An 11,541-nucleotide genomic window follows, 5' to 3' on the forward strand; every position below is an offset into this window, starting at 1 on the left:
GGTCTGATTCACAGTGATGGCAGCAACTAGAGGCAGGGGCCGGGACTGGAAGGACAGGAAGGAAAGTCAAAAAAAGAACAAATAATGAGCTCTAAAAGGAACATAAACTTGGGAAATGATTGATATAACCTGGCAACCTGGCCAAATTACAGATAGATGCATTTTGGGTGCTCCTGGCTGGTATTCTATTCTGTATTCGGTTCTTGGAAAAAATCTCATCGTTAATTAAGCCTGAGAGTCATTGTAATAACGTGAGAGCCGAAAGGAATACCCACAGGAAATATACCTCCAAATGGTCTCATTTTGCATGTGAGAGAGCAAGGGACTGCCCCTGTCACTCTCCGGGTTATTGGGAGAGGACCAGGAAGTAGTCTAGAGGACCAGCCCCCGCGTCTCCCAGTCCCCAGCCCGGTGCTGCTGTCATCCGTGCTTGCTCACTGCTCTGTCTTCTGGGCTAACGGGAGCGAGGGTCCCGAACAGAACGCAGAGTACCCTTCATTGTCTTTCTGCTTCCAGTCAAACCAGGCAACGTGAGGAACATCATTCAGCACTTTGAGAACAACCAGCCGTATGACGCCCCAGAGCCCGGGACGCAGCGGCTCTCCACGGGAAGCTTTCCCGAGGACCTGCTGGAAAGCGACAGGTAGCAAGGGCCCCATGGGAATTGCCGGCTTCCCACGGAGGGGAGCCTGGGCGGGGTGTGCTGCAGGGTTATTTCCAGGTGCTTCCCCCCACTCCGTTAGACCGTAAGATCCCCGCCGCGGAACTCGCAGCTGCTCTGAAGACACGCCGGTGTCGGCCATCAGGCCACCCGAAGACCGAGCAGGGCCCCCGACCTCCCAGCCCGGGGACTGCGTGTCTTGAACGCTTCCTTTGGACTCACCGCCTGACTACTCAGCAGCTAGAGGATATTACACAGCAGCCGATCCCGACACCCTACCTGACAAGGCTGGAGAAGACTGGGGCAGGGGTGGCAAGGGACAGTCCCGGGGATGCAGGGGTCAGGCAAGGTTGGCCACCGACGCCCGTGAGGAAGAGCACTGGAGTTCGGCTCTGCTGGTTCCAAAGCACTTTCGGGAAGAAAAGAGGGTTTGCAGCTCTGGCATCTCGTATATCCTCCATCTTTGGCCACGTTCCAGTGAGAACCCTTCTCTGGCATCGAGGCGTGCTCCCGGACTTGTTCCGGACCGCGGCACGACGGCAGCCACGTCATGTCTGAAATTCTCCAGCCAACACCTAGTGAGAACCACCTGTGGTCAGAAAGCGCCGTGCACCTTCCCTGAGTCACCCTGGAGTCATAGTAGGTGGGGTCTTGCGTGCACAGAAATCATACACGTGTGCGCCTACTGAGCAGGCGCAGGCCAGGTCACTGGGTCACTGGGCAGTGGCCAAGGGAATCAAACCATTTTACCCGGGAAACTGACCAAACTACAAGTCCGCCGTTCCTGCTCCCACACAAGGTTACTCCTGCTTGTAGCAGACCTTCGTAAGCTCAGCGCATGTGGAGATTCTGCCGTCATGAGAACAAACAAAGCTGTAAGGGAAGGTGAAGGTTAGATCTGTCCTGAGCCAAGAGGCCGAGCTCTGTGTAATCTCATTGAGTGAATTAAATGCATAAATTACGGGATGTGTAGGCCCGATGTTACAGATGCATCAGGCGTGTAGAGACAAGATACCAATGTTGTGAGAAAAAAGTTGAGACCGTTTGTAAATAGTGCTCTTGAAGGTGCCAGCTATACATGCCCTGAGACCCTAGGATCCCGAATCCACTGTCCACGGGAGCCGTTGGCTTTGCTGACTGTAAGCTCACCAGCAATCTTAGCAGAAACGGTGGGTCAGAGGTCGGCAGGTGTAAGAGCCCCCGGATCTAGAAGGCTGTATTCTAGGGATCGGGGACCAGAGGTAGGTCGCCCCACTTGTTGGGAGGAAGGTTACTCGCTTGTGGGGGCTTGTCCTGGTGCTCAGGTGGCCTGTTGTGGGTTACTGGTGCAAGTGCTGGGTGAGTGGTCTTGGCTGGAGGCGTTCTAGCAGCCCCCAGGGGGTGGTCTGCGGCGGTCGGCTGGCAGCGTGGCTTCAGGGATAGCTCCGTTTGAGTCCTTGGCAGTTGAGAGACACGAGATAAATGGAGCCCAGGGTGCTGGCCTCCTTTGCTACAGCAGCCTGCTGTGTCCTCAGGAGCTGCCCAGACTCCGTAGGCCGTCCCTGGTCCTGGAGGCAGGGGGCCGGGATGCAGATCAGTGAGCAGGTCAGTAAGAACCAAGCCAGCGGGGCCGTGGAGGGAGGAGGCACCATCCTGGGGCAGCAGGGGTCAGAGACACCAGCTGTCTCCCGGCTCATGCTCTGCAGGATGAGGAAAAGAACACCCGGCCGTCAGCGTCTCTTCACACTGAGGGGTCTCTGGGACCGGAGGTGCTGAGTCTTGTCTTGTCTGTGGGTCTTTTGGCCAAACCTGGCAGGTGAGGGAGCGGGTTCCTGCCGGTCAGTAGATGGGCCCTCCCCAGCCAGCCTGCCCCCAGGAGGGGACGTGGAAGCTCCGGAAGGATGCTACAAGATGAGAACAGAAGAATCCGCACCACAGCTGGAGGGGCAGGAGCCCATCCGTGGATAGAATCTCTGATAGGCCTGCGAGGAGGCCAGGACAAGTGTGAAGGAAGGGCCTGTACTTCTCGGTGGAAGAAAGTCCTGTGAAAGGAAGAGATCTGCCTCAAGCAGGGTCCGCGGCGGGAGCTGACCTGCTCTGGAGTCGAGGGAAAGATGGTCTGGCCACCAGACAGTCCGGGACAGGAGCGAGGACCTCGTGGTCCCCGATAAGGGCCTGCGGCATCCACAGCTTTCCTGGAGGGTTTGGGGTCTGTGGCATACCACAAGTCTGATCTCTTGGTCCCCGCTCTCGTTTCCTGGTGGGCCACGGGGACGATGAGAGCCTCTGTCCATCGAGCTGGACTGGGGAAGGGCAGGGGAGGCACCTGGAGTCTTGGTGGCAGGGGAGAGCTCGTCCGGGACGCGGGACCCCAAGGTTGCCGGTCCTCCTTCCCCAGTTCACGCTCAGAGATTCGCCTGGGCCGCTCAGAGAGCCTGAAGGGCCGGGAGGAGATGAAGCGGTCTCGGAAGGCGGACAACGTGCCCCGCTCTCGCAGCGACGTAGACATGGACGCGGCCGCGGAGGCCGCCCGCCTCCACCAGTCAGCTTCGTCCTCTGCCTCCAGCCTCTCCACCAGGTGGGCAGGGCTCGGGCAGCTCAGCTGGGGCGTCTCGGGGCAGGGGCAGCGGGGGCTGAGGGCTGACTTCTCTCCACAGGTCTCTGGAGAACCCAACCCCTCCCTTCACCCCCAAGATGGGCCGCAGGTGAGTGGGGGGTCCCGGCCCCGAGCGGCCGGCCAGGTGTGCCCATCCACGGCCGCCGTTTCCCGTGGGCGTGGGGCAGGAGAGACGGGGGGGGCGGACCCCGAGCTGAGTCCTTCCTCCTCTTCCCCAGGAGCATCGAGTCCCCCAATCTGGGGTTCGGTGCAGACGCCCTCCTCCCCCACCTCCTAGAGGACGATCTGGGCCAGCTGTCTGACCTGGAGCTGGAGCCGGATGCCCAGAACTGGCAGCACATGGTGGGCAAGGACGTGGTGGCTGGGCTAAGCCAGAGAGAGATCGACCGGCAGGAGGTCATCAACGGTGAGCATGTGCCCCTCTGTCTCGGGCGAGTAGGGGGCAGAGGGTGGTAGTAGGCCAGGTGGCTCCCCGGGGACGGGACCGGGTCCGTGTCGCCATTCCCGCATGGCCCTTGGGGTGGGATGTCGCCCTGCGATCTGACACCAGCGCTCGGCTTCCCCAGAAGTGGTTTGGGGTGGCAGTCATGACTTTGCACACTCGCTTGACCCCCTGTGCTTTGTGTCCCTCCCATCCCGCGACCATCCCGCGACCACCCCGCTCAGAGCTGTTCGTGACAGAAGCCTCCCATCTGCGCACGCTCCGGGTCCTGGACCTGATCTTCTACCAGCGAATGAAGAAGGAGAACCTGATGCCCCGGGAGGAGCTGGCCCGGCTCTTCCCCAACCTGCCTGAGCTCATAGAGATCCACAGTGAGGGGCCGTCCTCCCCGCCCGCTGTCTTTCCCCCACACCCCTTCCCCGGCCAGCCTTCAGGTGTCTGTCCCCATCTGACCGTGTGCCAGGGCCTACCTGAGCAGACAGCCCTCACCAGCTCTCTCTGGCGGACAGCTTGATACGCGCCCTGAAGCCAGCCTCCCGGGTCCCCCAGGAGCAGAACGGCTGCCGGACCCTTCCCCTCGGCACTGCCGCCCAAAGCCCTTCTCCCCGGGTCCCGGAGGGTCCGGCGGTGCAACTCTACCCCGGGCCTCTCTGATTCTTCTCTCCTTGCCCCAGATTCCTGGTGTGAGGCCATGAGGAAGCTCCGGGAGGAGGGCCCCATCATCAAAGACATCGGTGACCTCATGCTGGCTCGGGTATGCTTGGAGGGGACGGGTCCCCCTTTCCCCTGGCCACGGGAGCGGCGGCGGAGGGCGTGGGAGGGCCGGGGTGCGATGCCCGGGTGGCGTCCCTTGTGCTGCAGTTTGACGGCCCCGCCCGGGAGGAGCTCCAGCAGGTGGCCGCGCGGTTCTGCTCCCACCAGTCCATAGCACTGGCGCTCATCAAGACCAAGCAGCGCAAGGAGAGCCGGTTCCAGCTCTTCATGCAGGTGTGGCCTCCCCGCCGCGGCCTGGCCGCCAGTAGTCAGAGCGGGCGTAGCTCCGTAAAGCCGACCGGGGTCGCCAGGGATCTCCCGGGCTGCTTTCCTGGAGCCCCGGGGCAGGCCCGCCGGCCTCTCCTCTCCACCCGGGAGGGCAGCCCAGCTACCCCCACGCCCACCCACACCCCCCTCGTCCCACGCCACCGCCTCAGAAACACTGGCACGTGCCGGCCCTCGGGACGGACGTGGCTTAGCGGCCGGAAGGCCGTGTTCGCCTCCTGCTTCCTGTGTGCACGTAGCTGGGCCTCGGTTTCCCTGTCTGTAAAGCGGGCACAGCACCTGCCCTGTGGCGCTCGTTCGACCACATCCCCTCCGTGGGTTATCTCCCGGCCCCCACCAGTCTTCCCTAAACCTTTCTGAGTGACCCTCTGGGGCCGGGACCCACTTGGCCTTTTCACACCCATCCGGGTCCCGAGCCCGTGAGCCAGGCCCTGACCGCGGGGTGTCCTCTTTCTCCGTCTGTGCCCCCTGCTGTCCAGGAGGCCGAGAGCCACCCTCAGTGCCGGCGGCTGCAGCTCAGAGACCTCATCATCTCGGAGATGCAGCGGCTCACCAAGTACCCGCTGCTGCTGGAGAGCGTCCTCAAGCACACGGAGGGTAGGGAGCGCGAGGCGGTGGCCGCACTCAGACCTAGTTCTAGCGCTGACCTGCTCTGTGGCCTTCACGAGTCACTTGTTTCGCTCAGTCTCGAGGGAGGTCGCGATTATGAGCGTGCTTTGGGGAGAAGAAGCTCAGCAGCGGGAGGGGGTGTGAGGCTCGCCCCCAGCCTGTGGGGGCCTTGGTGCAAACCTGAGGAAAGCGTCCGAACGGAAAGAGGTTGGCACGCGGACTCCCATGTGACTGTGGTCCCGCACCGGGGTCACGGCTGCCGTCACCTCCCCCCCCCCCGCCCCCCGCATCTGTCCGTCCCCCTGCCGGACGCCCCTGTGCAGCGCACAGACGTACAGCCGCGTGTGCTGGCTGTAGAAGTTCGGTGGCCGTGCTGAGAGGAGCTAGCCCCAGGGACACTCTCTGGGGTCCCGAGCATTCCCCCGCTGCCCTCGAATTTGGGGTGCTGGAGTCAGGGTATGGAGTGTGAGGACCCTCTCCCGACCTGGGTGGGCATCCTGGAGCCACCCTTGCCGTCAGCCAGGCCCTGCCCTCCCCCGCATCTGTGGAGCTGGTTGTGGTCCAGCTGGCAATTCCCAAGAGCCGTGTGTGTCTCCGGGACGGTGCTCTGATCCCGAGGACCCTCAGCGCCGGGGCCCCTTACGTTTGAGGCCCTCGAGTGAGGCCAAGACAACCCACCTGTGCCCGTACCGTCGGCTTGCAGCCACCGGCGGCCGGGTGTGCTGGACTCTGACACGCTCCTCAGGCAGGCACCCCCCAGCACCGCCTCTGCCCCGATCGGTAGGTGGCACGTCTGAGCACGAGAAGCTGTGCCGGGCCCGGGACCAGTGCCGGGAGATTCTCAAGTACGTGAACGAGGCCGTGAAGCAGACGGAGAACCGGCACCGTCTGGAGGGTTACCAGAAACGCCTGGACACCACCTCCCTGGAGAGGGCCAGCAACCCTCTGGCGGCGGAGTTCAAGGTGGGAGGCGGGGACCGCCGCACACACTGGGGGCACCCCTGGGAGCGGAACCGGCCGGGGCCCGGAGGGACGGGGTGCCGCAGCGGGGCCCCACGAACACCCAGCAGACGGCCCTGCTGGCAGGGACGGGATGCTGGAGTTCTCCTGGCCGAGCGGGGGCTGGGAGCCGGGGTCCAGGTGAAGGTGGCCAGGGAGGAAACAAAACGAGGTCGGGTTGGGGAGAGGCCCGGGCAGAGCCGCTGGCGAACCCCCCGGTGGGACGCACAGCCTCACGGTGGCTTCTGTCCCGCCCGTGGCTTCTATCCGAGCGTCAGAGCAGAGGCCGCCTCTTGCTTGCCGCTGACCCCCAGCTCCTCAGCGGTGTGGCGTGCACTGGGTCGAACGAAGGTACGAATGAACCAACGACGTTTCCTTAACAGAGCCTGGATCTGACGGCCAGAAAGATGATCCACGAGGGGCCCCTGACCTGGAGGACCAGCAAGGATAAGACCTTGGGTGGGTGCCCCAGCCCCGCCCCCTGGACCGCACGCCCGGGGCCCGGCGGGGCTCCTGCGGCCCCGCCTGGGGAGGGGGCACAGGACCCTGTCCCTGTGCTGGGGGGGGGGGGGGGCGGGGGCACTCCTCATGGCGCTTGCCCCCCAGACCTGCACGTGCTGCTGCTGGACGACCTCCTGGTGCTGCTGCAGAAGCAGGACGAGAAGCTGCTGCTCAAGTGCCACAGCAAGACGGCCGCCGGCTCCTCCGACAGCAAGCAGACCTTCAGCCCCGTGCTCAAGCTCAACGCCGTGCTCATCCGCTCCGTGGCCACAGGTGCCGCGCGGGCCTGGCCTCGGGCCTCCCTGCTGGCCCCTGAGCGGGAGGACGGGGCTCAGGGCGGGGTGGGGGGATGGGGCCCGGCGGACAGAGGCGGTTCGGTGAGAAGCCCCGTGTGTGCGGGAGGGGGCCCTGGGCCCGCTTTCTCCACCCGTGGTTTGGGGCGATGCCCCCCCCCCCCCCCCCCGCCTCCGGGAGTCGCGGGCGGCGGCGAGCTGAGGGAGAGCAGAGGGAGCGGGGGTCGCCGCAAGGAGGGCCTGAGGGTCCAGGACTGCCTCTGGCCTTCCTGTACGCGGCCCCGCGTGGTTCCGGTGGCCAGCTGCATGTTCTGCTCTGGTCCCCGTGCCGTGTCGAGGGCCGGGGTTTCCAGCACCTTGTGGCCCTGGCGGGGGCCGCCGTCACGGCTCTGCCACCTCCACGCGGCCCTTCCCCCTTCCTTCGCACAGACAAACGGGCCTTCTTCATCATCTGCACTTCCGAGCTGGGCCCCCCCCAGATCTATGAGCTGGTGGCTCTGACGTCGTCAGACAAGAACACGTAAGAATCGAGGGGCCAGGGCGGCGTGTGTGAGTGGTGGGCAGTGAGGCCGGGCCGAGGGGCGGAGGATGGGGCGTGGGCGCGGGACAGGGAGACAGGGCAGGCGCAGCGGGCTCGTGGGACCTCCGGTCTTCCGCGTGGTCAGTGGTCCCTTCCTCCTCCCTGCGCTGGGGTTCTTCCTCCTTCCCACCAAGCACATCCGCCCCCGGGGTCGTCACCCACCCCTCGTTCCCTCGCTGCCGCCACACGAGGCAGCTCGACTGAGCCAGCGTCTCAGCGTCAGGCTTGTCACCTGTGGGTCTTACTGCCTGTCTGGGGGCCGTTTAAAGACAAGGAGCAGACAGGGACCGCTCGGCCCAGAGCATGGCACAGGGCCACCGTGGGTGGCTGCACACGCCTGTGGGGAGGGCTGCCTGCGGGGGGCATGCCCGACCCTGTGTTTACCACCGGCCCTCTCTGCCCCTGCTGAGCCACAGGTGGATGGAGCTCTTGGAGGAGGCCGTGCGGAACGCCACCGGGCGCCCCGGAGCCGCCCCGGCACCCGCCCATCCCCCACCCACCGGCGCCCAGGAGCCGGCCCACCAGAGCCTCACACCCAGCAGGTGCTCACCCCCCAGGCCCCCAGTCGTCCCCACGCCTCCGCCTTCAGTCCCTGTCTGCTCCCCCCCAACCTGGCCGTCAGGGAGACCATGCCTGCGCCGGGGTGGGGGGGTACAGAATCGGGACCAGGAGACGCCGGCCAGCACCCACCCTGCTCTCCAGGTGGCCGACCCGTGGCAGATGCTGAAGCCTGCCACCTCCCTTTGTCGGACCATCCTTCACTGCCCGTTGTGACGCGGGAGGCCAGGGCGGCGTCTGAGCTCACCCCTCCTGGCTGGCGTCAGCAGTGTGGTGGGTGACCTCTGGGGGTTTGTCCCCGCAGGGTGGGACTGGATGGCTCAGAAGTGTTCCACGGCGAACCAGGACCTGAGGAGCTGTCTGGAGGTGTGTCCCCGGAACCGTCTTTGTGGGAGCCCACCGGGCCATTGTTGGTGGGACAGGTCAGGGGGTGGTCGGGTGCGGGTGCGGGGTGATGGGAGAGGATGTCGGGGCCAGAAGCGTGAGGTTTGGGTAAGAACAGAGAAAGGACTGAGAAGGGGGTCCAGAAGGGGAAGGAGAGCAGACCTGAGCCAGTGCGGACAAGCTCACTTGAACAGAGGCCCCCACCCCGGCTCTCCGGGTGACAGGCGTTCCGCAGTGGAGGGGGGGGCCCCGCCTCCTCCAGCTGGGCGTTTCCATGGAGAAGGCCACACCCGTGGGATACCGTGGGTAAATCTCCTGGTGGACTCCTCACTTCCTTCGGGTCCCTGCAGACGTTGCCTCTGCGGCGACGCGCCTTCTGTGGCCTTGCGGCTGCAGGTAAACGGCGCTCCCGCCCGCCCCCGCCCCCTGGCCTACGCACTGCCGTGTCTTTCCCACAGCGCTGTCTCCTAATTCGCCTGGAGAGCTCGCTGTACCGTGTTACTCCTCTGTGTCTGTCCACTAGAGCTTAAGCTCCACACTGGCAGGGAGCTGGGTGTCATCCCCGACGTCTGCCAAGGGTTCGGGACGGTGTCTGGTTGTAGTCATAGTAGGGGTTCACTAAACATTCGTGGAATGAGTCCACGTTCTCAGCCGCTTGAACCCAGAGCTGGGTGTGGATGGGGTCCGCCCACAGGTGCCTTCCTTCCCCGTCCTTATGCTGTCCTCCCGCCCAAAGCAGGCCCTGGGCCACAGCAGAGGGTCAAGGGGAAGCACCCGGTCCCGCTAGAGGATCCCGAGCAGGAGGGCAGCATAGAGGAGGAGCTGGGTGCCTTGTCCCACCCTCCCGCAGCCCTGGATGCAGAGAACGGGGGCCGCAGGACCAGGGATCCCATCCTCCTGTCCCTCCCAGGACCTCTGGTTATGGAAGGGCTCGCTGATGCAGCCCTCCAAGATGGTGAGTGCCTTCCGGGCCCCACAGACCCCTCTACCCTCCACCTGCTGGAACGCTCTCTCCGGCTGGAGGAAAAGGGACGCAGAGTCTGCTCCGGGTTCTGCCCTGTGGGGGAGGGGAGCAGCGGCCCTGGGCGTGGTTGTGCGGGGGAAGCCAGCACCTTCTCTCCCTCCAGTGGAGAGCCTGCGGCGCCTGATCCTGTGGGGCCTGCTGCCCGGTCACCCCGCGGAAGCGCAGGCGTCCGGAGAGCCCGAGGCCGACCGGACACCCACGCCTTCCCTCATGAGCAGCGCCTCTCAGCCCCGCGACCCCGGCTCCCCCGGGCCGGAGAGGGATCAGCCAGAGCAGGAGGACACGGCTCTCTGTTCCCTGGAGCATCTGCCCCCACGGGCCAGGAATTCCGGGATCTGGGAGTCCCCCGAGCTGGACAGGAATCCAGAGGAAGAGACTTCAAACACAGAGGCAGCAGGAAGCTACAAAGTTGTGAGAAAAGGTAAATCAATTGGGACGTCCACTGGGGAGACGGGCGCCCGGTTCACTGAGGTCGAGGCAAGCCTCCCAAATGGTGCTTTATCTGGGAAAGCGTGTGCACAGAGGCTCCCGGATCCCAGGAGGAGACGCCGACACACGAAGGCTTCAGGGTCGGGCAGCCGAGGTTCAAAGCCTGTCACCTAACATCCATGTGGCCTTAGACAAAATCGCAAACCCTCTCTGAACATCAGTGTGTAACATGAGGGTGTCACCTGGTGCCCGGCACAAACCGGCTGCCCACAAAAGCCCCCGCTAGCATTCTTCACGGACGACCCAGGCCTGAGGAAAAGATGAGGCTCTCTTTGGGGGCCTCAGACCCGGGACGGGTGCTTACAGCCACCCCCTGCAGCTGGTGGTTAGTGGCTGTGGTGAGGGCACTGGCAGCATGGGGGGGGGGGGGGAGGGCACACGCCACAGGACGAAGCTGGGGGTGTGTGGCGAGCCATTGTGACAGTGGGAGAGCGCCCCAAGTTGTGGCCCCGTGGGCGGGGTTGAGCAAGAAAGCCCAGACCGGCCAGGACAGGGGCTGGGGACGGGTTCGGGCAGAGCTGCAAGCCCGAGGGAGGAGGGAGGAGGGAGGGGACAGGACGTGGTCTGAGGAGGGCAGCAGGAACGATGTTCACAGGGCTGCGGGGTCCTGTCCTTCCGGCGCTCAGCTCCGCCTCCCGTCTGCCCGAGGCCCGCCTTCTCTCCTGGGTTTCCGGGGGCTGCCCTTCCTGCTCTGTGCTTCGGTGAACTGGTGGACGGTTTCTCCGCGGCCCCCGGGCGTCTGCGTTCACGGTGTTCCCCCTTTTCTTCTCCTCTCCTGCTGTCTTCCGCCGCCTCCTCTTTCCTTCTCTCCTGGTGTCGGCTCTCCCTGGTGGTGGTGCTGGTCCAGCCGAGGTGGCGGGTGCCACAGCTGTCCCCGCGCTACCCGAGAGTGGCCATTCGGGGCCTGAGCCAGCCGAAGCAGAAGGCGGAGCCGAGGCTGCGGGTAATGAACTTCGTGGAGCCGGAGCCAGGCTGGGGCTGGAGCGTGGGGCCTGCGGGGCAGAGCCGGGCTCTGGGAGCAGACCCCCTGCCGCAGGGCACCCCTGCCACTGCGTCCTCCCTCCCCCATCAGGCCTGGGCCTCTGGGACTGGGCTCGGCGAGCCGGTGCCGAATATGGTGGGGAGCACACGCAGCCTGGTGCCCGGAGCCCCACGTCCTTGGCCTGACATCCTGAGCCACACTGCAGTGTCGCTGTGGAAAGAGGCTCATGTGGCCTCCCAGGCCCCTTGGTGTCTCCCCTCCTCCCCGCTCTAGCAGTGTCTGAGTCTCCTGGAGCTGAGGGGTCTCTAGGACCCTGCAGATGGGTGCAGGGGCTGTGTCAGAGTTCATCTAGAGCTTGCGATGGGGAGATGTGACGGGAGATGTG

The 11,541-nt window shown here is 64.8% G+C and overlaps 1 protein-coding gene across 11 annotated transcripts in view; it reads left to right on the forward strand.

Annotated features, from left to right (window-relative positions):
• Positions 1-11,541, forward strand: part of ARHGEF11 (Rho guanine nucleotide exchange factor 11) — an 87,013-nt gene that overhangs the window by 73,134 nt on the left and 2,338 nt on the right. For 5 of the 11 annotated variants that reach the window (XM_023247561.2, XM_023247566.2, XM_023247565.2 and 2 more), the window contains 17 exons: positions 517-643; positions 3,039-3,218; positions 3,298-3,345; positions 3,476-3,663; positions 3,924-4,070; positions 4,374-4,453; positions 4,561-4,686; positions 5,217-5,334; positions 6,131-6,309; positions 6,729-6,804; positions 6,952-7,119; positions 7,569-7,659; positions 8,136-8,261; positions 8,582-8,643; positions 9,398-9,616; positions 9,789-10,106; positions 11,022-11,117. In XM_023247561.2, coding sequence (XP_023103329.2) covers positions 517-643; positions 3,039-3,218; positions 3,298-3,345; positions 3,476-3,663; positions 3,924-4,070; positions 4,374-4,453; positions 4,561-4,686; positions 5,217-5,334; positions 6,131-6,309; positions 6,729-6,804; positions 6,952-7,119; positions 7,569-7,659; positions 8,136-8,261; positions 8,582-8,643; positions 9,398-9,616; positions 9,789-10,106; positions 11,022-11,117 — 2,349 coding nt within the window. The remainder of the gene's footprint in view (positions 1-516; positions 644-3,038; positions 3,219-3,297; positions 3,346-3,475; positions 3,664-3,923; positions 4,071-4,373; positions 4,454-4,560; positions 4,687-5,216; positions 5,335-6,130; positions 6,310-6,728; positions 6,805-6,951; positions 7,120-7,568; positions 7,660-8,135; positions 8,262-8,581; positions 8,644-9,397; positions 9,617-9,788; positions 10,107-11,021; positions 11,118-11,541) is intronic. The other 6 variants (XM_023247563.2, XM_045048657.1, XM_023247564.2 and 3 more) reach the window with 4 other exon arrangements.

Source organism: Felis catus, chromosome F1, assembly GCF_018350175.1.
Source record: "Felis catus isolate Fca126 chromosome F1, F.catus_Fca126_mat1.0, whole genome shotgun sequence".
Taxonomy (NCBI): Eukaryota; Metazoa; Chordata; class Mammalia; order Carnivora; family Felidae; genus Felis; species Felis catus.